Raw genomic sequence first — 26,457 nt, forward strand, 5'->3', positions numbered from 1 at the left:
GGCCGCGATGTCCTTTTGTGTCCTACAAGCCGCCGGCGGCGCCGCCGAGTGAGGGGACGCGGCGCGGCGGGGCGGTGCGGCCCGAGGAGGCGGCGGAGGAGGGGCCGTTCGCGGCCCCAGGCTCACCCCGGCGCTCCGGGCCGCTCGGCCCCCATGCCTGCCAGCCCGCCTCGCCGGAGCCCCAGGTCCGGGGGCGGAGGGGAGCGCCGCTGAGGGCGGGGGACGGGCGGGACGCGGGGGCCATGTGCGAGCGCGGCTGGGAGGCGGGGGTCGGGGGCGCTCCGGCTCCGGGACCAACCGGGGTCACGGCTGGGACCGGGTCCAGGGCCGGACGGGCTTAGGGTCCGGGCGGGATCCGGTGTTAAGGTCCTAGTGCGTCGGCCTGGGGCAGGGGCCGGTTCTGGCTCCGGCTGCGGGTCCTGCCCGGGGTCAGGCTTGGGCCTCGGATCCAGCCCCAGGGCAGGGTTCACTCCCGCCCCCGGAGCAAGTCGAAGTCCTAGGGGCGGGCCTCGGTGGGAGACAGGGAGGGTTCCCTGTCGGGGAAGGGGCTTCGAGGACCACGTGGGGGCGCTCGAAGGGGCCGTGGGCCACCCGCCTCTCTGGGTCAAAGGTCATCGCACCGGCAGGGGAGAACTTCCTCCTCCTTGGCGCTCCCCATTTACTTCCTGATAACCTGATAGAGGTCTCCTGCGGGCGGAGGGGGAGGGGAGGCGCGGCAACTTTAGGCAACTTTCCGTAGGTGGGCGCAGGTTGGGGGGGCGGGGCGCCCCTGAGGTAGAGGATTCTGCGGCAGCAGAAGTGTAAGAGCGGTTGTGCTGGCGGGGGTTAGGGGGCCAGGTGGGGTGTAAGGAGGTGGACCCGCGTCGGCCGGTGGGCCTGGGATTGGGATGCCGGGCTAGGTGGGGCGGGGTGTCAGGTGTGAAAGGGTTTGAGTGTGTGTGTCAGGTGGGCGCAAGGTGAGTGTGTTTGGGATTGAGTGTGTGTGATGGTGAGCCTTGGGTGTGACTCTGTTTATGGGTTGTGCACTTTAGGAGTGTGTGAAGACAAATGGAAGCCAGAGTGAGAGCCAGGGTTTGGGGAAGGCCATGTGTGAGAGCGCGGAAGTGCCCAGTAGAGAGTGAGCATGTGTGAGCATGTGAGGATACCTGGGAACCCAGGTGAGTGGGAGTGCGTGAACCCCACCAACTGCCCTCGTGTGCCTGGTTTGCACTTTTGAATGGAGGACACCCAAGTGAAGGGAAATCACCAAGGTGTCCAACATCTGGAGAAAATTGAGAGGTATCTGGCTACTGGCTGAGGATTCCAGATGGGGTTGAAGGTCACCTGGGGACTAAGGTTACCCTGCTCCTTGGCCCTGGTGGGAGTAGGGAGTTTCCAGACCTCCCCCAGTTTTCCAAGTGGGAGACCTTGCTGTCAGTTACTGGCCCTGGAGGCTTTGGAGGCTCTGTTCCCATGGTAACAGCTGGGGGGGGCCCTCTTCATGGGCAGCCCTTCCATGGACTCTGCCCCTCCTTCCCTCCCCCTCAATGATCCTGGAAGCCTGGCCCTAGGCCTGGGGTTGGGCAACCAGGGTGGCATTGTGTATCCATCCCCCATCCCAGTGTCTCCCTGTGTGACCCAACAGGTCTCTCCCTGCAGGTGACCAGCGCCATGTCCAGCCAGGTGGTGGGCATTGAGCCTCTCTACATCAAGGCAGAGCCAGCAAGCCCCGACAGCCCAAAGGGTTCCTCGGAGACCGAGACTGAGCCCCCTGTGGCCCTGGCTCCTGGCCCAGCTCCCACCCGCTGCCTCCCAGGCCACAAGGAAGAGGAGGATGGGGAGGGGGCTGGGCCTGGCGAGCAGGGTGGTGGAAAGCTGGTGCTCAGCTCCCTGCCCAAACGCCTCTGTCTCGTCTGTGGGGATGTGGCTTCTGGCTACCACTATGGTGTGGCGTCCTGTGAGGCCTGCAAAGCCTTCTTCAAGAGGACCATCCAGGGTGAGCCCCCACTGCACTCCTGTGCGTTTTTGCCCTTCTGGGCCTAGCACTCCCCAGGGTGCACTGCTGGGTGGCAGTAGGTCCTCAGACTGCTGCAGTACCATTTGGGGTTCCCAAGTTCCTCCTACCTCCTGGGAGTGCTGTTTCCCTGCAAAGTTAAATAAAGCCACCAGGATGTGTTGATGGATTGATTGGATGTGGGATGTGAGAGAGGACTCTAGGTTTCTGGGTGCTGGGACCCTAGCACCTTCCTTGGTGGCTCTGAAAAATTTAGAAGCAGCCCCTGTCTGCTTCTAAACTGTGTTCTCGCTTCTGGCTGCTGCTGACCTCTCAGCAACCCATAAGGTGCCAGCATTGTGACCCTAGTTGCGGCCCAGGAAGATTTTTTAAAGTTTTGTTCAGGTCCCATGGGTAGAAAATAGCAGAACCAGGATTTGAACTTGGGTTGATTCAGGTCCAGAGCTGACAGCTGCCTCTGCTTATTACTTATAACTGAACTTCGGACAGATGGCTCGCAACTGATTGTGACATTCCAGTGGGTTTTGATTTGGCCAACACCCACTGCTCTAAAACCATCTGTGCTCTCTTCTGGTTGGAAGGCCGGCGAAGTAAGTGGTCCAGATCCAGGTGTCTCCTACCCACCTAGCACTCCTTCATTCTCTGTTGACTCCGTTGCCAAACTTTATTGAGCCTTAGCCATAGATCACAATCATTTATTGAGCATTTGGGCACTGTGAACCATGCTGAACACATTACCTTGACATTTCCTTCCATTCTTACTAGCTGTCTTTGTAGGAAGTACTGTTTTGATCTCATTTTACAGATGGGAGAATTGAGGGCCTGGGGGCTTAGGTACTGGACTCACTCAAGGTCATGTAGTTGGTAAGTGGTAGTGTCAGGATGGGCCCCTGGCCGCCTCCAGAGCCCTTGTTCTTCACAGACCTGTGCTTTGCTGTTCTGACCATTGTTCCAGGCATGGGGACCTAGCTGGGACTAAGCCATGTATATTCCAGCAGAAGTGAGAGAGAAAACAATGAATTGCACAAAACTGTTGTAATATAGCTGTTGTCTGGAGGGGGAGGAGCAGGATGTGTGCCAAGGAATCTGGTTGGGCTGGGGGCTCTGGAGGTCTCCTCGGAGGAGGTGTCTTGAGCTGCCTGCACAGGCCTGAATAAAGGGTATAGGAGGAATGTGCCTATGAAGCCAGGAGGGCCAACATGCCTTTACTCAGTCAGATGTTAGGAGGAGCTGCCACTACGTGCCAGGCCATGTTCCCAGCACTAGGCAGTCCTGGCCTTCATGGAGCAGATGCTAAAGGAGGAAGACAGATAATAAAATAAGTATGTGTGTAGTGGCTCAGAGGGTGCCAAGAGGTGACGAGAAACTATCAGTCTGGGCAGGTGGCAGAAGTCTGTAGAGGGGCACCCGGCATTCTCAGAGCAGGGCCAGGGAGGGCCTGCCTCCCTGAGGTGACAGGGAGTAGAGATCTGAAGGAGGTGAGGGAGCGGTGTGCCCTGAGGCTGGGGTCTGTGTGAGGAATTCTGAGTTGGCTGGGCCAGAGCAGAGTGCGAGGCAGATGACATTAGAAAGGTGGGCCCTGGAGACCTCACAGGCCTCAGGGACACTTGGGCTTTTACTCTGAGGGGGGAAATCACAGGGTTTGGAGCAGGGGAGGGACAGGATCTGACTTAGGTTGAAGGAGTTGTCCTGGCCCCTGTATTGACATTAACAAGGCAGAAGAGGAGGCCAGAAGGAAGGTGAGGTGATGGTGACTCTGGTTAGGGGTGGGAGCAGGCACGGGGTTAGGATGAGTCAGCTTCTGGACATATTAGGAGGTGAAGCTCACCAGGTCCTGTCAATGGGTTGGATTTTGGTGTAAGAGAAGAATCAAAGATGTTTCCTGGGTTTCTGCTTGAACAGCTGGACACATGGGAGTTGTAGGTTTTGGAGGGGTAGGTCGAGGGCTCCATTTAGGACAAGTGAAGTTTGTCACGCCTTCTAGATGTACAAGAGGTTGAGGCGGTGGGATGTGAGTCTAGAGTTCACGCAGCTCTATTGATAGAAATGTGAAGGCCCAAGACCGGTGAGTTCACCATGGGAGTGAGTTGATGGAGACGAGGTCCCAGGGCAGCCCTGGGTCCTTCAATGGAAGGAGTGTGTGGGGTACACAGAAACTACAAAGTGGTCAGTGAGGTGGAAGGAAGATGGGTGTGGTGTCCTAGAGGCAAAAGGTGAAAAGTGTCCCCATGTTTGTGGGAGCAGGACATGATCCATGGCATTAGATGCCCCTTTAGGCCAAGTAAGATGAGGACAAGAATGGACTATGGGATGTAGCAGTGTGGAGGCTGCTGTGGCCCTGGATGGGAACAGATGAGGTTAGTAGAGTCCAGGGACGTGGCTTGACTAGAGGCTGGGGGCAGAGGTCAGTCTGACACCTCTGGTCTCAAGCTTCCCTTGCCTAGTCAGGAGCCCCCAGCCCAGAGGCCAGTCCCCCTAGGGCTCTGGGCTTCCCTGCCACACTCTGGGCACTCCTGCTCTTCCCAGACCTGTGCTTGCCCTGGGTGAGTCCGGGCTCTCCCATCTTCTGAGCCCCCTCTGGGCCCTGGGAGGCCGCCACTGGAGCCCTGCCTCTTTCTGGCAGGGAGCATCGAGTACAGCTGTCCGGCTTCCAACGAGTGCGAGATCACCAAGCGGAGACGCAAGGCCTGCCAGGCCTGTCGCTTCACCAAGTGCCTGCGGGTGGGCATGCTCAAGGAGGGTGAGCACGGGGCACGGGCCTGGGTGCATGGAGCTGGGGTGGGCAAGGCCTGGGAAGTTCTGGTGGAATCTACTGGGCAGGAGGGCTCTGCACAGTAAGCCACCCCCAGCCCCATGGACACAGCCCTATCCTAAATTCAAGGAGTACGTCTGGACCGTGTCCGAGGTGGGCGCCAGAAGTACAAGCGGCGGCCCGAGGTGGACCCGTTACCCTTCCCAGGCTCCTTCCCTGCTGGACCCCTGGCAGTAGCTGGAGGCCCTCGGAAAACTGGTGAGAGTGCTATGGGTCCTTGAAGTTCAGGTTCAGATGGGGCCGGGACATGAGAGGCCTGTTAGGTGTCTGTCACCCAGGATGGGTATCGTGGGCATTGGGCTCTCGGTTTTCCTTTCATTTGTTGGCAATACATCTCCCTGAAGTATTTTTAAAAATACCTTTTTTTTTTTTTAAATCAGTCCCTGAGTAGTACACCTGGGAACCGGGAAAGATTTTTCTCATACTCAGAACTTGTCCATGAACTTGATTTCCCTGGGAGATGGTGAGAGCCCTTCCCGAGAGCAGTGTCCAGGCCTGGCTGGCCAGTGGCTATGAGGAAGGCTGCAGGGGAACTAATTTGGGCAAGACACTTGACCCTGAAGGGGCCTGCAGGGGGATGAATTCGAGCGCCTCTTCCATCTGTCACTGCAGCTCCTGTAAATGCACTGGTGTCTCACCTGCTGGTGGTAGAGCCCGAGAAGCTCTATGCCATGCCTGACCCAGCGGGCCCTGACGGACACCTCCCAGCTGTGGCTACCCTCTGTGACCTCTTTGACCGAGAGATTGTGGTCACCATCAGCTGGGCCAAGAGTATCCCAGGTAAAGGGCCGGGGTGATGTGGGGCTTCCCTCTGTAGGCCAGGCCATGCCTGGCTCTGGTGAGCTTGTTCAGCCAGGTCTGCTTCCCACTATCCTCCAGGCTTCTCGTCACTGTCACTGTCTGACCAGATGTCAGTACTGCAGAGTGTATGGATGGAGGTCTTGGTGTTGGGTGTGGCCCAGCGCTCACTGCCACTGCAGGATGAGCTGGCCTTTGCTGAGGACCTGGTCCTGGATGAAGAGGGGGCACGAGCAGCTGGCTTGGGGGAACTTGGGGCCGCCCTGCTGCAGCTGGTGAGGCGACTGCAGGCCCTGAGGCTGGAGCGTGAGGAATATGTCCTGCTGAAGGCTCTGGCCCTTGCCAATTCAGGTGAGTCCATGGTGACAGGTGTCTCCAGGAGGCCCTCTAGTCTGTAACCCTGATTGTGGCACCATCTCATCTCACAGATGATAAAAATTGGGGATTAGGGATGAATAGTGTTTTGTTTCAAGTCCCAAAGGTGAGGGCAGACCCAGGAACTACATGTAGGATTTGGAGCTCTAGGGCCATCCTTATGTGGACAGGTGAACGATTCAGTGGGAGGGAAGTGGGGGGAAGACAAAAGGTGGCCATAGGTGAGGAAGAAAGGGTGGGCCATGGCTCATGGGCAGGAGCAGTGAGTGGTGCTCCAATAAGCCTATCGGATCTGCATCTGGCTCCTCCTCAGGCCCCATCCCACAGTGCTCAAGCAGATGTGGGCTTAGCCATTTCTGGAGATGGTCCATGTCAACAGCATCTGACCCCTCCTTGCAGACTCCGTGCACATTGAGGATGCCGAGGCTGTGGAGCAGCTGCGAGAAGCTCTACATGAGGCCCTGCTGGAATATGAAGCCGGCCGGGCAGGCCCCGGAGGGGGTGCTGAGCGGCGGCGGGCAGGCAGGCTGCTGCTCACACTACCGCTCCTACGCCAGACAGCGGGCAAAGTGCTGGCCCATTTCTACGGGGTGAAGCTGGAGGGCAAGGTGCCCATGCACAAGCTGTTCTTGGAGATGCTCGAGGCCATGATGGACTGAGGCAAGGGGTGGGCATGGGTGGGGGTGCTGGCAGGACCCGCCCGGAATGGGTTCAGCCCCAAGGGGGCAGAGCTGGGGTCTGGGCAGTGCCACAGCCTGCTGGCAGGGCCAGGGCAATATCATCAGCCCCTGGGAACAGGCCCTACGCCCTCCCCTCCTCTCTCCCAGGGGGTCTTAGAAGCTGGGAATGTGTGCGCCCAGGCTCTGGGCACAGTGCTGCCCCTTGCAAGCCATAACGTGCCCCCAGAGTGTCGGGGGCCTTGCGGAAGCCATAGGGGGCTGCAGGGGACATGTGTGTGTGTGTTGGGGGCGGGGGCAGAAGCCTGATCTCAGGGAGGGAAGGGAGTGGAGGCAACAGTCTCCCAGTGGGTGATGCTTTTGCTGCTGCTTAATCCTACCCCCTCTCCAGAGCAGAGGGGGATTTGGAGAGCAAAGGCCCCTGCCCCCTTCGCTCCTCTCCTCATCATTTGCATTGGGCATTACTGCCCCCCCCCCCTTGAAGCAATAACTCCAAGCAGGCTCCAGCCCCTGGACCCCTGGGGTGGCCATGGCCCCCCATCAGCTCCCACCCAGCCTCCTCAGGGGGTAGTGAGAGCACTGCCTCTATGCCCTGCAGAGCAATAACACTATATTTATTTTTGGGTTTGGCCAGGGAGGTGCAGGGACATAGGGCAAGCCAGGGCCCAGAGCCCTTGGCTGTACAGAGACTCTATTTTAATGTATATTTGCTGCAAAGAGAAACCGCTTTTGGTTTTGAACCTTTAATGAGAAAAAGAAATATATCGAGCTCAAGAACATCGTGTTTCTCGTGTGTCACTGGGTCACGGGTGGGGATACACGACGGACTAGCAAATAGGCTAGATATAAACAGAAACATACACAGTTACAGACTTCAAAATTAGTATCTGGCACGATTAAGTCTCGGTTTCCTCATCACTCAGCAGCATGTTGGGGATCCCGCGACTGATGGGGAACAGACGTCCAGACTCTGGGCACTGCAGGGTGCCCTCCAACACATCCACCTGCGGGGAAGCGGGGAACAGAGCTGAGTACCCGCAGCCTCGGGCTGTGGCTGGGTGGCCGGGGAAGCAAGCGATGGGCTAGCTCTCACCTCCAGCAGCACGTGGTGCATCTGCCTCAGGAATTTCTCATCATGCTCATACCCTTCAATCGGCCCTTTGGGTACCTCGACCAGATGCAACTGTGGGCAAAGGCCTAAGTCATCTCCGGGCGTCCCGCCCCTCGCTCTGGGCTGGCGGTGAGACCACTCCCCCCCGCCCCACTCCCCCGGAAGGTGAACACGGGCGTGGGGGAGGGTCCTCACGGTCTCCGCCGCCTCCAGAAGCGCCGCCCACTCCACCTTGGGTATCATACGCGCCACGAAGTCGGGATTGAACTCCACGGGGTTGATGCGGACCTCGGTGGCCTGCAGGGTGGAGGGCTTCTGTTAGGGACCAGAGCCCGGCTTCTCCATTCCGCCCAGGGCACGGCCGCGAGCCCGCCCCCCCGCCGTTACCTGGAGGCGCAGAGGGAAGCCACGGGGCCCCACCCCCCGCACATGCGAGCTCAGCAGGTTGTGGGTGAGCAGCTTCATGTCGCGGCAACGCGCTTTCCCCAGGCCGGAACCGGAGGAAAGCAGACGCTCCTCGCGTCACTTCCGGAACCGCTCCCGTCTCTGTCCTATTGGACGGCTCGGGCCAGCGGAAGTGGCCGGCATGCTGCAAGTTCCCGAGCAGCCGGGGCGGAGGGGCTTGAAGAGCTTGGTCGGGTCACGCGCTGCTGCCGGAAGCGGCCTGGCAGAGGACTGCGGCGTAGCCCCAGTGGCTTCCATTCACTACAGATCACGCTCAGTGTAGATCACGTGTAAAGCCGCCGCAGCGCAGGGGCCTTTGCTGAATGCAAAATAAACATGCTTTTCTCCTACACGGGCGGCCTGGCACCATCGTCTGCCGCCCCTCGCTTCCGGGTAAGGAAACGCCGCGGTCAATCCGTAAATTACGCCCACCACGAGAGCGACAACCCATCCCTGCACGCAAATAAGCCGCGCGGCTGTCGAAAGCCCCGCCCGCTTGTAACTGCCCTGGTTGTCCAGCCCCAGACGCCCAAGAGCCGAGCGCCCCAGAAGCCCCGCCCCTTGCTCGCGCCCCGACGCCTGCGCAGTGGAGGAGCCCAGCCGTGGGCGGGCCTCGCTGATGCTCCGCCTCTCGCGGGATCCCGCGGGGGCTTATCCTGCTGGGCCCCGCCCCTCGCCGCGCCTGGGCCGCGGGGGCCGGGCCGTGGTGCGCAGCGGGGTCGGCGTGCGGCCGCTTGCGTTGGACGCCCTGACCGGCCGGGTGGGCTCCGGGTTCGTCCCCGCGGCTGCCTTCGGGTCTGCAGCACAGGCAGTGTCGACAGCCGGAGGGTGCGGCAGCGAGGCAGGGACTGGACGCTTGGCGGGGCCCACGGTTTCAGAAGCGCCGCCTCCGCCATGGCCCCAATCAAGGTGACCGCTGGCCGGGCCAGCTTGAGCTCCCCTCCCGCCCGTCCTCCCGGGAGAGAATCCCCCTCCTTCCTGCCCTCAGGACCCCTGCCCGCCGCGCCGGACGCTCCTCCTGCGGTTCTCCCTCAGCCACACCCTTTTGCAGTCTCGCCAGTTTTAGGGGACTTGTACCCCATCCACTGGACAGCCCCAGAGCTCTCGAGCCTTCCCCTCGCCCCCTTCCCATTTCCACCATCTGTAGGCGTCTCCTCCGCCTTCCGGAACCGGCCCTCTCCTCTGCCGCAGGGCTGCTCTTCAACCCTCCTACGTGCCCCTCCCCTGCAAACCTTCCTGCACGTTCTTGTTATATTTTTGGGGCATCACTCTTCACCCCATCGTCTGGAACAAGTGTTTTCCGTTAGAGCCCCTGTTTTGTCTCCTCCTTTCCGCTTCTCCCGCAGCTCATGCCCACCCTTCTGCCGAGTCTTTCAAACCCTCACCTGGAATGATCCTGGGAACCCTTCCACGTTCTTCTGAAACCTCCTCCTCCTTTATCTTCCTCCCACTCCCTGATTTGTCCTCCCTTCCCGTATTTCCTCTGGCTCCATGAAACATTCACACTCTTCCTAAGTAGACTAATCCATCCCCTTTGAGAAATTCCTTTTATTTTATTCCCCCTCCCCAACTTTTCACCTTCTGCTGGTCTCCCCTTTTCTCTTCCTGAGCGCTGGACACTCAGACCTGGCCAGGGGCCTCTCCCTCCCTGTTGTCAGCGTCTCCTCCTCACCCCTTAGATAGGCCCCATGCATCTCCTCCCCTGCCTGCAGATCCCACTTCTTTCTGGTAAGAAAGAGACTCCCTGATTACTCAACCCCTTGCAACACCCAGGGAGGCCTCCTCCTCCATTTTCTGTTGTCACCAACAAACCGGTGAAAGGAATAGGGCCATCTTGAAACCTGGAGGATGTGGAGTAATCAGGCGGTGGGGGGAAGAGGGTAGGTAGGGTGGCAGGGAGGGACCGCTGGAAACTGGCTGGTTAGGATGTTACAAGTCTGTCAACTCTGCTCCACTAGAAGGAACTGCCTGGTCTGGTTTAACACCTTTCCTTTGCCCTCTTTACCCACCCCCTCACTCCCCAACTCCTTATTTCCTTGTCTAGCCTATCTCTAGTCATCTTTGCTCACTTTTAAAGTAACCAAAGTAATCATGAAGCCATTCCCTCTAGGTGGGAGATGCCATCCCTTCGGTGACGGTTTTTGAAGGGGAGCCTGGGAACGAGGTGAACCTGGCAGAGCTGTTCAAGGGCAAGAAGGGGGTGCTGTTTGGAGTCCCTGGGGCCTTTACCCCTGGCTGTTCCAAGGTGAGACCACCCTTCTGGGACTCCCTGGTTGGAATCTTGTGTATACATCTGTATTGTTCCTAAGTCCTAGGGCAGCTTGCGACGAGAACACATAGATAAGGTGACAGAAGGCCTATCAGAGCACTCAGAAAATAAGTGGAGGTGGTGAAAAGGTAGTGACATCAGGAATGCAGGAGAAAAGGGTCTTGTGATTAAGTCCCACCTGTCTTATTGATGTTGCTGGTGATGGGCACCATGGATGGGCACCATGGAAGGTGCTTGGGTAAATAAAGTATAGTCATGTCCCTGGGATGAAGTTCATGGTGACTACCGAACACTCGAGTTTGGACCTGAGCTTCCTTGTGGCTTATGCGTTTCTAACGGTCTGATCAAAGATATTCAAAAGGAAATGAGGATTTCCTGGAGATAATGGGTAGGCCAATGAGCAGAGGCAATTATCCCTCTGCTGACCCTTCATTTCCCCTCCTAGACCCACTTGCCAGGATTCATGGAGCAGGCTGAGGCTCTGAAGGCCAAGGGGGTCCAGGTGATAGCCTGTCTGAGCGTTAATGATGTCTTCGTGACTGAGGCATGGGGACGAGCACATAACTCAGGAGGCAAGGTGAGATGTGGGCCCTGCAGGGGGTCAGGGGCCAGGCAGGGGATTGTTCTTTTGACCTTTACTTTCTCCTTAGGTTAGGCTGTTGGCTGACCCCACTGGGGCCTTTGGGAAGGTGAGTGCACACCAGCAACCCCCACACTAGAGGGTGGTCCCTGTGCCGGGCCTTGGATACAGGAACTGGGAGGGACATGGCTATAATGTGAGGGACAGCTGGTGGGGACAGGGCTTGGTCTGTTCTGGAAGTTTCTAAGCCTTGTCTCTGCTTTTTCTTTTAGGAGACAGATTTGTTACTAGATGATTCATTGGTATCTCTCTTTGGAAATCATCGGCTCAAGAGGTAAAAGTAGGAGGGTCTTCTGTGGGGTTCCCCTGCACCCCTTCGACCTCCATTCCCAGCCTTCAGGCCTAGGCTGTTGTAATTGGCTTGGTGTCTCTCTCTTAAAGATTTACTTATTTTAGAGAGAGCAAGAGCATGCACACAAGTGTGCAGAAGTGAGCAAAGGGAGAGGGAGAGAGAGTCTTAAACAGACTCCATGCTGAGTGCAGAGCCTGATGAAGGGCTTGATCTCATGAACCTGAGATCATGACCTGAGGGGAAACCAAAAGTCAGATGCTTCACTGCACTACCCAAGCGCCCCTGGCCGTCTCTCTTTCTGGCAGGTTCTCTATGGTGATAGAGAATGGCATAGTGAAGTCCTTGAATGTGGAGCCAGATGGTACAGGCCTCACCTGCAGCCTGGCCCCCAACATCCTCTCGCAGCTCTGAGTGCCTGGGCCCAGATATACTCCTTCTACTCTTTCGTGTGTTGCACCTGCCCAGCCCTGGACAAAGGGCCCACTCTGCTCCAACTTCGATGAGGTCCACCCAGTGGGAATTGTGACCAAATTTCTGCAATAAACATTTCAGCTTTTCAATGAGTCCTTGTTTTTGTTTTTGTTTTTGTTTTTAAAGATCTATTTATCTGCGAGAGAGCGCAGGTGTATTGGGGGGTAGTAGGGGGTGGGGAGAGGCAGAGGGAGAGAAGCAGACTCCCTGCTGAGCTTGGAGCCTGGACATAGGGCTCAATCTCATGAACCTGAGATCATGACCTGAGTTGAAATCAAAAGAGTCAGATGCTTAACCAACTGCACCACTGAGGTGCCCTTACTCCTCGATTTTGAATTGCTGATTTGCTGAGGGCCAGGCCTTAAGACAGTCACAACTGTGAAGGTAGTGGGCAGGGGCCTAAGGGGTACTAATGAGGTGGGGGGCCTGATTTTATTAAGGACATAGGGAGAACATTTGAATAAAGTGTTATGAAGCATCAATATACAGGTTGGGAAAGGGCCAGTGGTCCAAAGAGCAAGGGACAGAGCAGTCTGTGTAGAGGGAATAGGCCCTAGGCATACACAAACTTGGCTTGCAGCCATGATGTTTTTCTTTTTATTTTTTTTTTTAGATTTTTCTTCATTAGAGAGCTTGCTTGCACAGATAGGTGGAGTGGCAGACAGAGGGAGAGGGAGAAACAGACTCCCCATTGAGCAGAAATCCTGGCTTGGGACTTGATCCCAGGACCCTGGGATCACGACCTTCCTCGAAGGCAGACACCTAACCAACTGAGCCATCCAGGTGCCCCCATGACCTTTTGCATTTGATCTCTGGGTGTTGGCTGACTTCATGTAGACTTTAAACCTCAGGATAGGGGCTTTGGCTCTAGCTACCGCCCAACCTGTGCCAGGCTTTTGCCCCACCATTCTTTTAGACCGTGTCAAACCCCTCCCAGGAGCACCTGCACCCCAGGAAGGGCTTCTGGCACTTTGGGCCCGACTGATAGAAAGGGCTCCATCTGTGGAGGCAGTACTGGCTTAATCCAGGAGAGCTTCCTGGGAGAGGAGTCTAGGTGAGTTGTTGGGTAGAGGAGGAGATGCCAGTGAGGCCTGATTGGTGCTGGCTGTACTGTGAGGGGCTGTGGGTCAGGAAGGCCAACAGGGATTGGGGCTGCAGGCCATTGCTGTGTGCAGGCCCTGCTCTTGGGCCTCTGCTTTTTGCCTTTGGGAAGTCTTGCACTTGGCATCAGGCAGCAATCACTAGGCCTCTGCTGTGTTTAGGAGCTCATAGTCTTAAGAAGGGTGGACACTTAGAGCTGCCTCTTGAGGTGTAGTAAAAATCCTCATGATCCTGGGGGGTGTGAGCCTGAGGGTCTCAGGTGGAGAGAGTGCTGGAATCAGCGGCTAGGCTCTCTGAGCCTCCTGTCACGTTGGCTGTGTGCCCTACTGCTCTTCCCTGCAGAGCTTATGCTGCCCTGGCACCTCTCCACTGTAAGCACAAGCCAGTCTCTGTTGCTGCCACTCAGCAGCTTGTTTCTTTCACTCCCGGACTCTTCGTCTGAGGCCCAGGAAGGCCTCTGAGAGAGAGTGTCACCTCCAGGGTCCTGTTGCTATTTCCTGGGCCTCTTGGCCAGCCTGAGGAGGCTTCTAGGGCCTGTGTAGCCCCTTTGGTGAGCATGATGGGAGTCAGGTGTGAGTGAGGGTGGCCACCTATCTTAGCTTGCTGGGGTGGGTGGTGTCCTGTTAGCTGCTGTGGATATTGGAGGCCCTGGGATCAATGATCACATTATAAGAGAATGGGGCAGAGCTTCAGCTCCTGGGTGGACCTGTTGTATTTCAGGCTTGTAGATAAAGGGCAGGCCAGGGCATAGTGGCCTAGACCAGTGGGTTCTGGAGGCCTGGAGCTGTAACTGGCAGGGCAGTGTAGGCGTGAGCTTCCTGGGCTGTTGGTGGCCAAAGGGCTAATGTTTTTGTTTGTTTTAAGATTTTATTTACCTATTCACGAGAGACACACAGAGGCGGAGACACAGACAGTGAGAGAAGCAGGCTCCCTCTGGGGAGCCTAATGTGGGACTCAATCTCAGGACTCCAGTATCACACCCTGAGCCAAAGGCAGACGCTCAATGGCTGAGCCACCCAGGTGTCCCAAAAGGCTAATCTTAAACCATGAGATATTCACCCAACACATCTCCAGATAAAACTCACCCACCTGTCCTGACCTTCCCAAGGGCACAGGAACTCTGACCTGGAAGGCCAAGGATTTTACTCGGTATTAGTAGTTCTGGCCTTTTCTGGGTCAGGAGTCCCTTTGAGGAGCTGCTGAGAGTCATGCCCTTTTCCTTAGAACGTGCACGTCTTCAGGTGCCTGGGGGGCTCAGTCGGTTAAGCATCTGCCTTCTGCTCATACCATGATCCTGGGGTCGGGCCGTGTCCTGTGTTGGGCTCACTGCTCAGCCAGAAGTCTGCTTCTCCATCTTCTTCTGAGGCTCCCCTGCTTGTGCATGTGTGCTTTCTCTCTCTCCCCCAAATAGATAATAAACAAAAATCCTAAAAAAAAAAAAAAAAGCTGCCAACCTTGGGTAGGCTATTTAGTTCTCTGCTTCCCTCATCTTTAAAGTAGGAATAATCCAACCTACATCATATGGCTGTTGGGAACAAATGAGAGAGTTTAAGTAAAGCATTGGGCACAGTGCCTAGCATGCGTAAAAAACCAAAACACGGTTAAAAAGAGAAAAACAACAAAAGAATCCTTGCTCTCCACCATGCATCCTGCATGTCAGTAGAGAAAGAACTAGAAGGACACCTGGGTGGCTCAGTTTGTTGAGTATCTGACTCTTAGTTTCAGCTCAGGTGATCTCAGAGTCCTGAGACCTCATCTGGCTCCACTGAGCTCAGAATCTGCTTGGGATTCTCTCCCTTTCTCCCTCTCTGCCCCTCTGTGCATGCTCTCTCTCTTAAATAAATAAATACATACATACTTTAAAGATTTTCTTTAAAAGATTTTATTTATTCATGAGAGACACAGAGACGGGGGGCGGGGAAGCAGAGACACAGGCAGAGGGAGGAGCAGGCTCCATGCAGGGAACCTGACGTGGGACTCGATCCCGGGTCTCTAGGATCACACCCTGGGCTGAAGGCAGTGCTAAACCGCTGCGCCACCCAGGCTGCCCTTTTTAAAGATTTTTAGGGGATCCCTGAGTGGCTCAGCAGTTTGGTGCCTGCCTTTGGCCCAGGGCGCGATCCTGGAGTCCTGGGATGAAGTCCCACGTCGGGCTCCCGGCATGGAGCCTGCTTCTCCTCCTCCTGTGTCTCTGCCTCTTTATCTCTCTGTGTGTGTCTATCATAAGTAAAAATAAATAAATAAATCTTAAAAAAAAAAAAAAAAGATTTTTATTTGTTGAGGGGCAGCCTGTATGGCTCCCCACCACGAAGACGGACCTTGAATCTCATGAATTCTTTGTTTTAATATTTTTATTTATTAGGCAGCCCCCGTGGCGCAGCGGTTTAGTGCCGCCTGCAGCCTGAGGTGTGATCCTGGAGACCCAGGATCAAGTCCCACATCGGGCTCCCTGCATGGAGCCTGCTTCTCCCTCTGCCTGTGTCTCTGCCTGTCTCTCTCTCTCTCTCTCTCTGTGTCTCTATGAATAAATCTTTTAAAAAAAAAGATTTTTATTTATTGATTCATGAGAGACACAGAGAGAAAGGCAGAGGGAGAAGCAGGCTCCCCGAAGAGGAGTCCCAATGGTGGGACTTGATCCCAGGACCACGACCTGAGCCAAAGGCAGATGCTCAACCACTGAGCCACCCAGGTGCTCCATAAATAAATAAATTCTTGAAAAGAGGGAAGAGAGAGAGCTAAGAGTTAGAACAGAAGTCAAACCGCAGTCCTGTCATTAGTGATTCCTGTGATTGTGTCTCTCTGGGCCTCAGTTTCCTCCTCAGTATAATGGGCTAGTGATTCTCTTGTTATCTGTTGTATTTAGGTCCCCAGGATTCTCCATACATTGTCTGGCACCTGAAGTCTCAGAGGTTAAGGAGCTGGGAAAGCGTCCCTGTGGGGAGTCTTGGCGAGGCCCTAGAGAGTCAGAGAGAGACAGGGGTGGGAGTTGGGGGGGGTGGGGGGGGTGGAAGAGTGCTGACATTCTTGGCCCAGATCTGGGCTTGGGCTGTAGTTATATAGGTACCATGATTGGGGGGATATTGATCCCGAGGGAACCCACCCTGCTGGTCATTGTTGGGGTTTGGCCATGCAGATGTTGAGGAGTAACAATGGAGTCAGAAGATTGTGTGTGTATGCGTGCATGTGTGTGTGTATGTGCACGGGTGTTTGCACAACTTCTGGAGTAGTTTGGATAGCATCTGTGTGAATGCACAGATTTTTGGTGCTAATAAATATGCATATCAATCTACCATGTTATTAATCTGCAAGTTATTATTGCATCAAATCTCCCTACTTGAGGGACACCTGGGTGGCTCAGCCGTTGAGCTGCCTTCAGCTCAGGGCGTGATCCCAGAGTTCTGGGATCGAGTTCCACATTGGTCTCCTTGCAGGAAGCCTACTTCTCCCTCTATGTTTCAGCCTCTCTCTCTGTGTCTCTCATGAATAAAGAAATAAAATCTTAAAAAAAAAATTCCCTACTTGAGCTGAAGTCTCCCCCCCCTCCCAAACACAGGTAAGGTGCCCTGCTCAAGACATGTTTTGGGAAACAGTAAAGAAGTGAAGGAAGGGAAAGAGAGGGGGCTATCCTTTCTCCAGCATCCTGGATATTGGTTCCCATTGTTTCAGCCTAAATTTGACCATAATGGGTCTGAATTAGAACTAGATTTGCTCGAGTGAACAATCCCAGTGACTTAAGATAGAGGCTTAGCTCACAGATATGCAGTAGGAAGATTGACAGTCAAGGGCTAGTTAGTACAGCAGCTCCATGGTTACGAGGGACCCATGTTTCTCCTATTTTGCTGCTCTGGCATTTTGTTTTTATTCATTCATTTAAAAAATATTTTATTTTTTCATTAATGAGAGACAGAAGGAGAAGCAGGCTCCCCACAGAGCAGGGAGCCAAAGCGGGACTTGATCCAGGACCTCAGGATCACAATCTGGGCCAAAGGCAGATGTCCAGCCAGCTGAGCCACCCAGGTGACCAGCTCTGCCATTTTATTTTTTATTTTATTTTATTTTATTTTATTTTATTTTATTTTATTTTATTTTATTTTATTTTATTTTATTTTATTTATTCATGAGACACACACACACACACACACACACACACACACACACAGAGGCAGAGACACAGGCAGAGGGAGAAGCAGGCTCCATGCAGGCAGCCTGATGTGGGACTCGATCCTGGGTCTCCAGGATCATGCCCTGGGCCAGAGGCAGGCATTAAACCACTGAGCCACCCAGGGATCCCCCCGGCTCTGCCATTTTAAACATCTGCCTTCTATCTCACAATCCAATGTGGCTGTTTGAGTTCCAGCCACCACATCTAGATTTCAGCCAGCAAAAAAAGGAGGAAATGGGGAACAGGAGATCGAAGGTCCACACCAGCTGTCTTTTAAGAAGGTGTTCTGGAAACTCTCAATGTATCATTTCCACTTAAATCTCACTGGCCAAAACTTAGTTGCTTGGTCACACTAGCTGCAAGAAGAGGCTGGGAAATGTCAACTCTATTACTGGCTGCCATGTTTCTTTCTTTCTTTCTTTCTTTCTTTCTTTCTTTCTTTCTTTCTTTCTTTCTTTCTTTCTTTCTTTCTTTCTTTCTTTCGATTTTATTTATTCATTCATGAGAGACACAGAGCGAGCAAGAGACACAGAGAGAGAGAGAGGCTGCCATGTTTCTAGCTAAAAAGCCAGGGGTTCCATTGCTAAAGGAGAAAGGGAAAAAGGAGACTGGGAAGAAACGAGCATTGTGGGCAACACAGGGATCGTGTCTGAGCACAGGGACCTTTGGGGGCTCCATTGCCTCCCAAAGGATGGGAGCACCTGCTGCCACTCCCATCAGCATGGCAGGGACACATACTAAGCTGTCCCATGTCCTTTTGTGGTCACCTCATATCCCCAGTGATCCCTCTCCAGCCTCTCTCCTGTTCCCTGTAATTTTAGTTGCCACAGTCACCCCAGTTCCCCAGTCTTGGGGGCCTCCAGCCTCTTTAGCATCTCCTGACAATGTTCACCGCCTGGGATGCCCCTCCCTTTCCTACAGCTGGCCTAAATGCTCTACCTTTCGAGGTCCCGGTGGATCCTGTTAGCTGAGGACCATGCCTGTTCCGGCCCCTGCCTAAACTAGTCTTCGTGGGCCACCCCCTCAGCTTCATCAAGGATGGAGGAGTTTTTTGACATATAATTCACATATCATAAAATTCACTCTCTAAAAGTGCACAGTTCTGGGCACGCCTGGGTGGCTCAATGGTTGAGCGTCTGCTTTTAGCTCAGGTTATGATGCTAGGGTCCTGGGATGGAGTCCTGCCTCGGGCTCCCTGTAGGGAACCTGCCTCTCCCTCTGCCTGTGCCTCTGCCTCTCTGTGTTTCTCATGAATGAATAAATAAAATCTTTTTTTTTTTTTAAAGTACACAATTGAGTGGTGTTTAGTCTCACCAAATTGCACTACTTTCCCCACTACGAAGATAGACTTTGAATCTCAGTGACTTCTCCCAAGATGAAGTTGCTCATCTATTCTGAGCCACAGGCGTGTGCACACCCTAGTTATGAAAGGCGTGTTTCAACTTCCAGGGCTCTGCTCGCCCACATGAGCCCTTCGGGTCACATTAGGTGTCTTGCGCCTTGTGACTATTTGCCGAGCGTCATCTGGGTGCCGGGTCCCCTGCTGGGCTCTGGGGACACAGAGATGCCGGGCGACTCCAGGCACAGAGCTCCTGTCCTAATGGAGCTGGTGCTTGTCTCGACATGCCTACAGTCCCATGGGGGGTACCAAACCCTGGGTGAGCGCTTACAGTGTGTGGGAGGGGAGCTGTGAAGGGGAAGCCCAGACTTAGGTGTTCAGGGTATGACAGGATGCTGCCCACCAGCCCACCCCTCCAGGGGGTAATGACTTCTAGCTGTGGCTAGGAAATGAAGAGACAGTCCAGTGAACAGAGGCAGGAAGGGTGTTCTAGGTGGTGGGAACAGCCTTGCTACAGCCCAGAGGTGAGGGAGGGGAGCCAGGTCTGGCCTGAGTGGACCATGTAAAGGCAGGGATTAGGGGGTTTTGTCCACAAGCCACAGCCTGGTTGGCTTCTCTTGGTGGACATCTGGGTGCCTCCAGCATTTGGCTAGAGGCAGCTTCAGAGACTTTTCTATTTTTGTTTCCTCTCGGGCTCCTTCCTCAGGGCGTGTTCCCAGATGCTGGAGTGTTGGGTCTGGTGGTTTTATTGGTCTCTGGAAACTCCGAGGCTGTTTTGATAGCCACCAGTGATGTGTGAATATGCTTCTCTCCTCACCATGTGCCAATCCGAGTTTTACCTTCTGGATTTATTTTTGCTAGCTTAATGGGTATTTAATGGTACCTTGGAGCTGCCTTTAATGCATATGTTGTTAATTATGAGGGAGGCTGACAACCTTGAGGCTTGGCACTGTTCTCCCCATGCTTGCTGACTGGGTGCTGCTCTCCTGCCAGACAGCAACAACACAACAAAGAGCCAGGGAGCTGCTGTGGCTTTTGGAGTCCCCCAAGCAACCTTGGGTTTACCCTTGATTTTACTGACGCTGCGCCCCTCTGCACCTCACTTCCCTTGCCTCTGACATAGGAATTCATTTGCTCAAAAACATGACTTGGGCTGCCTTCTGTTTTTTTGGCTCTACTCTTTCTGGCTGTGTGGCCTGAAGCAAGTGACTTAACCTCTCTATATGTCATATTCTTCATCATAAAAGGGGGATGATAATCATAGCAGCTGCATTTTACATCTGTGGAGAGGATTAAGTGCTTAATACATGTGGAGAACAGAGCTGGCCCAGGTAAGTGATCGGCACGTGTTGGCACGCTCATGGTTTCTTTTTTTTTTTTTTATTTTTTTTATTTTTTTTATTTTTTTACGCTCATGGTTTCTGTGGCTCGGCACCTTGTGAACGAGGGAAGATGCAGAGAAGAATGAGTCTGGTAGGGAAAAGGACTGGGGTCTGCTTCAGAAAGGGGAAATCTTTTCTGAGAAATAGGCTATTAAGCAAGACCAGCATGATGGGAAGGAGCCAGACGTGGGGTGTTGGGGGGGAATGTGTGTGTGTGTGTGTGTGTGTGTGTGTGTGTGTGTGTGCTTCAGGCTGGAGGAACAGCAAGTCCCCAGGGGTCCAGGGTGAGAGTCTAGCAGCAGAGAGGGCCCTGCGACAGATGAGGTTGGGGGGAGCAAGGGATGAGGCTGTGTGGACAGCTGGGGCCACTCGGCAGAGCCTCTACCTCAAAGGACATGGTGAGAGGTTGGGACTTGATTCAAAGCACAGGGAGAAGCCATGGGAGGGTTTTAAGCAGGAAAGGGTCATGAGCCAGTATTTCCAAGACTCTTTGGGTGCTGGGTGGAGGCTGCCTGGAGGATTGGTGCTGACATCCGCCTCTGTAAAAGTCTCAGGGTGAGGCAGGGCGGGTGCCCCCTAGGCGTGTAGGGGTGCGCTGGGGAGAGCAAGCTGAGTGTCAGGTGCTGTGTCATGCTCTCTTCAGCTGCTAGGGCCCATGTCTTGCAGGTGTACCCTGAGTCTCTGGGGACCCGGCCTGGCACCAGACCTCCCTGACTCTGGCTTCCCATGACTTCCTTCCACCTGGGCAGCTCATTCAGGCCATTCTGCTGAGCATTTCTGCTCCTGTCTGGCTCTGGCTCCACTATTTCTACCCCTAGATGGTGGATAGGAAAACCACCCCTTTTTAGCACTTGGGTGGAGACCCAACACCAGAGGCTCAGGTGCCCTGAAGGTCCTGGAAGCTATGTTTTGTTTTTAATTCTTGAGATTGGGGCCCTGAAACTTCTGGTTAGGGAACTGGGCCCTGGCCAGGCCACAGGGGTGCCAGACGGGGCTCTGGGCCTGCTGTAGGCAAAGGGCAAAAGTGGTTCTCTGACCCAGCCCTGGTCGGTCCCAACTTGCCCTGGCCTCCCCAGCTCTGCTTCCTCAAACCTGAGAGCCCTCCTGCCTCTGGCCTTTGGGGTTGGACCAGGGCTTAACCAGACAATTCAAAACCAGATGAGCCCTGTGCAGATGGGAAACTGAACCCTGAGGGAGGAGATTGTAGTTGACTATGTTGTCCATTTGTCTGTCTGTTTGTCTTCCTCTGTTTCTTGCCTGCTTCCTGGATCCCCATGCTGGCAATAGTGGGGAACTGAATTTCCTTAAAAACTGCCAGAGGGGTGCCTGGGTGGCTCAGTTGGCTAAGCGTCAGACTTTTGATTTTGGTTCAGGTCATGATCTCAGGGTTGTGGGATTGAGGTCTGTGTCGGGCTCCGCACTCAGCACCCATATGTTTGTCCCTCTCTCTCTTACCCCTCTACCCCCACCTTATGCATGCACTCTCTCTCTCTTTCTCTCAAAACAGATAAGTAGATAAAATCTTAAAAAAAAAAAAAAAAGAAAAGGCCAGAAAAAGATAACTGAGAAGGGCAGTCTCTATAGCACTGCAAATATTTAAGATATTTTTCAACAAGACAGAGTTAAATGATGATGGACTAGGGGCACCTGGGTGGCTCAGGTCATAATCCCGGGGTCCTGGGATCAAGCCCTGCATCGGGCTCCCTGCTCAGGGAGGAGTCTGCTTCTCTTTCCCTCTCCCTCTGTGCTCTGCCTCTCTCTCAAATAAATAAGTAAAATCTTTAAAAATAAGCCAAAAAATGTCTCTATGACATAGATTTTGAAAAACATAAATGATGAGGGACTAGCAACATAGTAGAATACCACACAGCCATTACAAAGGCTAAAACCAATGAACAGAAAAGAAGCAGACTATAAAATATTTCAAGAAGGATGAAGGTACACAGCCCTGGGTGTGGTTGCATCCACCTGTTATAGATGGACATGGGCACGACATCTCAGAAGGGATACAGAACATGCTAGCAGGGGATCTGAAAGTAGGGGTTGGGATGAGGGGGGAAACTTGTGTCTTCTCTATACCGTGATGTACTCTTTTTTTAAAAAAAGATTTTATTTATCTATTTAGAGAGCGTAGTGGGGTGGGGCAGGAAGGGAGGGAGAGAAAGAATCTTCAAGTGACTCCCCACTGAGCAGGGAGCCTGATGTGGGGCTCAATCCCACAATCCTGAGATCAAGACCCGAGCAAAAGAATCAGTTGCTCAACCCACTGAGCCATCCGGTGCTGCCCCTCCTTATGCACTCTTGACATTTTTGGCCATGTTTCTGAAAAAAAGTTTCAAGGGAAAATCTAGCCAAAGGCAAGGAACCACTGTTGAACTGACAAACATCTCTCAACAGCTAACTCAGCCTTGAAATCCCAGGCTCATCCCTTGCATCCACTCTCCCCGAAGCCTCCCTCTGCCTGATTCAGCCAAACCAAGTCATAGAACCAGCTGGAGGTGCAGCTGGGCGTGTGTGGAGTGACGGATGTGAAAGCAATTGGTGACACAGTCCCTGCCTCTGAGGCTTGAGGAAGGGTGTGTGCCTGGGTGATGTTGAGCAAGGCAGGGCACCCTCCTGGCTGCCAAGGATGAGGCCCAGTTACTGTGCTTGGCTAACCCAGAGCCAGTGCTCCGGGAGGACTTCCTGGGCTGGCATCCTTGGGGGGTACAAATAGAAGTTCAGATCCACTGGGGGGCAAATCTGGACAGACCCTTGATATTATTAATACTAAAGATAACAACCACACCGGGGACCATTTAATGAACACTTCAGCAGGGTACTGGCTCCTGGAATCCACCTAAGGACTCTCTGATAGGATTATCTGCATTTCCAGATGCTTCTTGAGAGGGTTGCACAAGGGGATGTGCTCTTCTGCTAACAACCCTGCAGGGCTTCCCATTGCCTAGGGAGACCTGGCTCGCCCTGGCCACGAGCTCCTTGCTTTTTACACACTGGCCCCACTGCCTTCCTTTAGTTGGTTCTACCACTTCATAGCTGTGTGACTTTGGGCGAGTTAGTAGCCTCTCTGAGTCTGTTTCCCCCTCTGTGAATTGGAGACCTTTAGTCACATATTAATCCAACACAAATAAGTCCAGAAGTGTAAAGTACACGAGCAGGGGGATGGGAGAGAGAGACTCTCAAGCAGGCTCCCCACTGAATGTGGAGCCTGATATAGGGCCCGATCCCACGATCCTGAGATCGTGACCTGAGCCAAAACCAAGAGTCTGACGCTCAACCCGACTGAGCTACCCAGACGCCCCAAGTGTAACGTTCTTGTAACCATGGCTGGCTCCTGGTAAGCCTGTTTGCCATGGTTGTTGTTACCTTATATTTTATCAAATCTAAGATGTCACCCATCGTAAAAGATGCCACTCAGGGAAAAAAGAATGCTGCCAGTTTACTATGTCCCAAGTCTCTTTCATCTTTCATCACTAGAACCTTCATTTTATACTTCCCAAAGGTGCTCTTTTTGACCTAGATGTAGATTCTCATCATATATAATTCTAAGGTACACATAGATAGGAAAATAGAAGCAAAATGAATTGTTTACGGTGTTTGAAAAACTCCCATTTAGAGTCCAAGAGAAGCGCGATGTGTGTGTTTCAGAGCCACCTCCTCCCGTGAGCCACTGAGAGCCGCAGAGCGGCACCCTCTCAACTATCCATAAGGTAACCCTAAAGCCACCAGCCGCTGGAGGCAACTTGTAAGCCAGCTTCGTGATGGACTTTTGCCTCAAGAGTGCTACGGACAAGTCTAGTTCTCCTCCCAGGGGGCTTGCACCCTTTGCATCCTGGGCTTAAGCTCCTTGCCTCTGGGGCCTCCTTCCATGCGCTGACACTCTGCCCTTTCTGCAAGGTTTGGTGCTTCTGAAGTGTGTGCTCAGGCAAAGCAATGACAACTATGTCAGGACCACAGCCAGCCCGGAAAGCAACTCTCCCAAGTAACGTGACTTGGAGATTTAATTAATTAATCAAAAGATTTTATTTATTCATGAGAGACACAGAGAGAGAGAGAGGCAGAGACACGGGCAGAGGGAGAAGCAGGCTCCATGCAGGGAGCCCGACGCGGGACTCGATCCTAGGTCTCTAGGATCATATCCTGGGCCGAAGGCCGGTGCTAAACCACTGAGCCACCCAGGGATCCCTGACTTGGAGATTTATTTATTTATTTATTTATTTATTTATTTATTTATTTATTTATGATAGACAGAGAGAGAGAGGCAGAGACACAACACAGGAGGAGGGAGAAGCAGGCTCCATACTGGGAGCCTGATGTGGGACTCGATCCCGGGACTCCAGGATCACGCCCTGGGCCAAAGGCAGGTGCTAAACTGCTGAGCCACCCAGGGATCCCCTGACTTGGAGATTTAAATGTAAGAAATAAAGTGTCTTGGAAGCAATGAAACATGAATGATTTCTGAACTTTGCACTGGCTGGTCTTCCAGCGGCCATAGAACCCTTGCACATTCTGTTCCCACGGTCTTCCATCCTCCCCTCTTTGCCTTCTTTTTTTTTTTTTTTTAAAGATTTATTTATTTTTTCATTCAGAGAGAGAGAGAGAGAGAGAGAGAGAGATAGGCAGAGACACAGGCAGAGGGAGAAGCAGGCTCCACACAGGGATCCCGACGTGGGACTTGATCCCGGGTCTCCAGGATCACACCCTGGGCTGCAGGCAGCGCTAAACTGCTGCGCCACTGGGGCTGCCCCCTCTTTGCCTTCTTCTCCCAATCATTCCCCATCTCAGCTTCCACATGTAGCCCCCTCTGGGATGCCTTCCCTCACCATCCCAGGTAGTCATCCCTTCACAGTCCATGCACGTAGTATAGCTGCAATGATACATTCTGAGCACATGTGTGATTTTAGGAGGGTAGTCATCTCCCCAGTGTCCTGAGGCCTATGGGTGCGGGGATTATGTGGCTTTTACTACATTTCAGTACCAAGTCGTGTCTGGCAGGATGCCAGTGGATAAAAGAATGAATGGAGGCCCTGTAGCGAGCAGTTGGGGAATTGGGATGTACTCCTGGCCTGTTTGTCTATGAGATGTGCTGCTGGCCTCTGCCCTATGCTGCTTCCCTCCGAGGCCAGAGTCCAAGCCACTTTTTTATACAGATGGGAAACTGAGGCCCGTGAGGTCACATGACTGGGGCCCAGACGTCCTGTCTCAGTCCAGTGTGCAGAGAGAATGAGGGAGGGTGGGGTACAGGAGAGGGGCTCGCGCCTGGCTCGGGGTCAGAGACTTGCTGGCAGCTTGTGGCAGCATCTGCCACAGGTTTACCAAGTTGGAAGTGTAGCTTAGGTGAGTTTGAGAAATATGGGGCAGGGGTGGTTGGGGGCAAGCAAAGCCAGGCAAATCAGAAGATGCAGGTGTGGACACCCAGACTCACCACCCGAGGCCATCTCAAGTTTCAAGTTTCCAGAGAGGCGGTCTTACCTGCCATTGATCCCTGATCCCTGTGCCAGGAGAGCTGTGGGTGGCACTCCTGGGTGGTCCAGACCTCACCTTCCCCTGCTCACCTCTGTGCCAGCCCTTTGGAGATGCTGGGAGGATGTGGGGTGGTGAGGTGAGAGCTGAGGCAGAACTCTGGGGGCGTAGGGGCCCGCCTGCTCCCGGAAGGAGGAAGCTGCATAATGTGTCTGTGGCTGGGCCTGGGATCCCCGGCCAGGGGACTTCCTCTTCCTCTCAGGGCAGGTGTAGCTGCCACAGCACGACCAACACCCTGACCCTGTCATGGATGGGGGCAAGGGGCCCAGACTCAAAGACTTCCTGAGTGGAAGCCTGGCCACCTGGGTGAGGGGGCAGGTGGGAGGGGCCTGGGGGAGGGAAGTGAGCAGCAGAGAGGGGCTGGTGCTGGGTTTGGAGCAGGTCCGCAGTTGGGGGTGGAGGTGCTGAGGGCAGGGGTGGTGGGCTCCGATGTGGGGCCGGAGAGGTCTAGGTAGCTGTGGGGCAGGAGCAGGAGTCTAGACCCAGGGGCCAAGGGGAAGGAAGGGAAAGGGTAAGGAGGAAGCTGCAAGTGCGCTCAGGGGGCAGGTCGGAGGGGCTCCAGAGTCACTCTGCTGGTAGGGGGGTTCTGAATCTGACTGGCAGACCTGTCTTGGCTCCCCACAGGCACTAGGACTGGCCAGCCTGGTGGGAGAGGCCGCGGAGCCCGAGGGGGAAGAGGATGAGGAAGGAGAGGGGCCCTTTTGCCCGGAGAAGAAGCTCTTGCATCTCAGCGATGGGGCCTTACTCCTCCGGGTGCTGGGCATCATGTAAGAAGCCAGGGGCCAGCCTAGGGGTCTGAGGTGGACCCTCCCCGCACAGGTTGCTGGGAGGAGATTGAAGGCTGCTGGGTGGAGCCTGGTAGGGGGAGGCGGATCTCGATTGCTGCCCCCTCCCCCACACCTAGCCCTCTGTGCCCATAGAGCTCCTAGTTCTCGAGGTGGACCTCGGATGGCCAGGGGCTGTGATGGTCCTGCAGCCAGGCGGGTGCGAAACTTGAACCACCTGTGGGTCAGGCTGAGGGACTTCTACCAGGTGAGGGGTTTCGGAAGGGGAGGCTGGGTTTGGAGG

The 26,457-nt window shown here is 54.2% G+C and overlaps 4 protein-coding genes and 1 long non-coding RNA gene across 18 annotated transcripts in view; 3 read left to right on the forward strand and 2 right to left on the reverse strand.

Moving 5' to 3' along the window:
* Positions 1-7,432, forward strand: ESRRA (estrogen related receptor alpha). 3 transcript variants are annotated; one of them, XM_077862194.1, is made up of 7 exons: positions 1-185; positions 1,639-1,975; positions 4,617-4,733; positions 4,875-5,003; positions 5,418-5,585; positions 5,685-5,954; positions 6,378-7,432. In XM_077862194.1, the coding sequence occupies exons 2-7, from the start codon at positions 1,651-1,653 to the stop codon at positions 6,635-6,637; spliced, it is 1,269 nt and encodes a 422-aa protein (XP_077718320.1). In that variant the 5' UTR covers positions 1-185; positions 1,639-1,650; the 3' UTR covers positions 6,638-7,432. The 3 variants fall into 3 exon arrangements, with proteins under 3 accessions (XP_077718320.1, XP_077718321.1, XP_077718322.1); XM_077862195.1 differs by lacking the exon at positions 1-185 and adding an exon at positions 296-682; XM_077862196.1 differs by lacking the exons at positions 1-185; positions 1,639-1,975 and adding an exon at positions 2,022-2,583.
* TRMT112 (tRNA methyltransferase activator subunit 11-2) lies at positions 7,383-8,634 on the reverse strand. Of its 2 annotated transcripts, none has more exons than XM_077862226.1 (4): positions 8,154-8,634; positions 7,998-8,063; positions 7,749-7,838; positions 7,383-7,659 (listed from the first exon to the last, which is right to left on the reverse strand). In XM_077862226.1, the coding sequence occupies exons 1-4, from the start codon at positions 8,229-8,231 to the stop codon at positions 7,552-7,554; spliced, it is 342 nt and encodes a 113-aa protein (XP_077718352.1). In that variant the 5' UTR covers positions 8,232-8,634; the 3' UTR covers positions 7,383-7,551. The 2 variants fall into 2 exon arrangements, with proteins under 2 accessions (XP_077718352.1, XP_077718351.1); XM_077862225.1 differs by having other exon boundaries at positions 7,962-8,063; positions 8,154-8,598.
* On the forward strand, positions 8,358-11,974 carry PRDX5 (peroxiredoxin 5). 3 transcript variants are annotated; one of them, XM_077862216.1, is made up of 6 exons: positions 8,358-8,603; positions 10,321-10,455; positions 10,925-11,056; positions 11,130-11,168; positions 11,332-11,393; positions 11,717-11,974. In XM_077862216.1, the coding sequence occupies exons 1-6, from the start codon at positions 8,547-8,549 to the stop codon at positions 11,820-11,822; spliced, it is 531 nt and encodes a 176-aa protein (XP_077718342.1). In that variant the 5' UTR covers positions 8,358-8,546; the 3' UTR covers positions 11,823-11,974. The 3 variants fall into 3 exon arrangements, with proteins under 3 accessions (XP_077718342.1, XP_077718344.1, XP_077718343.1); XM_077862218.1 differs by lacking the exon at positions 8,358-8,603 and adding an exon at positions 8,880-9,119; XM_077862217.1 differs by lacking the exon at positions 8,358-8,603 and adding an exon at positions 10,122-10,181.
* Positions 10,363-26,252, reverse strand: LOC144292239 (uncharacterized). The gene is made up of 2 exons (XR_013359683.1): positions 25,339-26,252; positions 10,363-14,410 (listed from the first exon to the last, which is right to left on the reverse strand). It is a non-coding gene; the product is annotated as an uncharacterized LOC144292239 (long non-coding RNA).
* CCDC88B (coiled-coil and HOOK domain protein 88B) overlaps positions 25,540-26,457 on the forward strand; it is a 14,632-nt gene continuing 13,714 nt past the window's right edge. For 7 of the 9 annotated variants that reach the window (XR_013359682.1, XM_077862185.1, XM_077862186.1 and 4 more), the window contains exons 1-3: positions 25,540-25,695; positions 26,014-26,156; positions 26,310-26,421. Coding sequence is in view for 8 of the 9 variants with exons in the window: in XM_077862185.1 (XP_077718311.1) it covers positions 25,636-25,695; positions 26,014-26,156; positions 26,310-26,421 (315 nt within the window). In the remaining variant the exon portion in view is untranslated. Of the gene's footprint in view, positions 25,696-25,739; positions 25,771-26,013; positions 26,157-26,309; positions 26,422-26,457 lie in introns of those variants that run through there. The other 2 variants (XM_077862187.1, XM_077862188.1) reach the window with 2 other exon arrangements.

The sequence above is a fragment of the Canis aureus genome, chromosome 21, assembly GCF_053574225.1.
Source record: "Canis aureus isolate CA01 chromosome 21, VMU_Caureus_v.1.0, whole genome shotgun sequence".
In the NCBI taxonomy this organism is placed as follows: Eukaryota; Metazoa; Chordata; class Mammalia; order Carnivora; family Canidae; genus Canis; species Canis aureus.

What these genes read in the sequence shown, in the direction of transcription:
- TRMT112 (XM_077862225.1), bottom strand. Translation starts at nt 8,231, where the DNA reads ATGAAGCTGCTCACCCACAACCTGCTGAGCTCGCATGTGCGGGGGGTG. An exon ending in GCTTCCCTCTGCGCCTCCAG is followed by an intron (nt 8,064 to 8,153) that starts GTAACGGCGGGG and finishes TCCACCCTGCAG; the next exon opens with GCCACCGAGGTCCGCATCAA. An exon ending in TTCTGGAGGCGGCGGAGACC is followed by an intron (nt 7,839 to 7,961) that starts GTGAGGACCCTC and finishes CTTTGCCCACAG; the next exon opens with TTGCATCTGGTCGAGGTACC.
- PRDX5 (XM_077862216.1), top strand. Translation starts at nt 8,547, where the DNA reads ATGCTTTTCTCCTACACGGGCGGCCTGGCACCATCGTCTGCCGCCCCT. An exon ending in CTGCCGCCCCTCGCTTCCGG is followed by an intron (nt 8,604 to 10,320) that starts GTAAGGAAACGC and finishes CATTCCCTCTAG; the next exon opens with GTGGGAGATGCCATCCCTTC. An exon ending in CACATAACTCAGGAGGCAAG is followed by an intron (nt 11,057 to 11,129) that starts GTGAGATGTGGG and finishes CTTTCTCCTTAG; the next exon opens with GTTAGGCTGTTGGCTGACCC.
- ESRRA (XM_077862194.1), top strand. Translation starts at nt 1,651, where the DNA reads ATGTCCAGCCAGGTGGTGGGCATTGAGCCTCTCTACATCAAGGCAGAG. An exon ending in GGTGGGCATGCTCAAGGAGG is followed by an intron (nt 4,734 to 4,874) that starts GTGAGCACGGGG and finishes CCTAAATTCAAG; the next exon opens with GAGTACGTCTGGACCGTGTC. An exon ending in TGGAGGCCCTCGGAAAACTG is followed by an intron (nt 5,004 to 5,417) that starts GTGAGAGTGCTA and finishes CTGTCACTGCAG; the next exon opens with CTCCTGTAAATGCACTGGTG.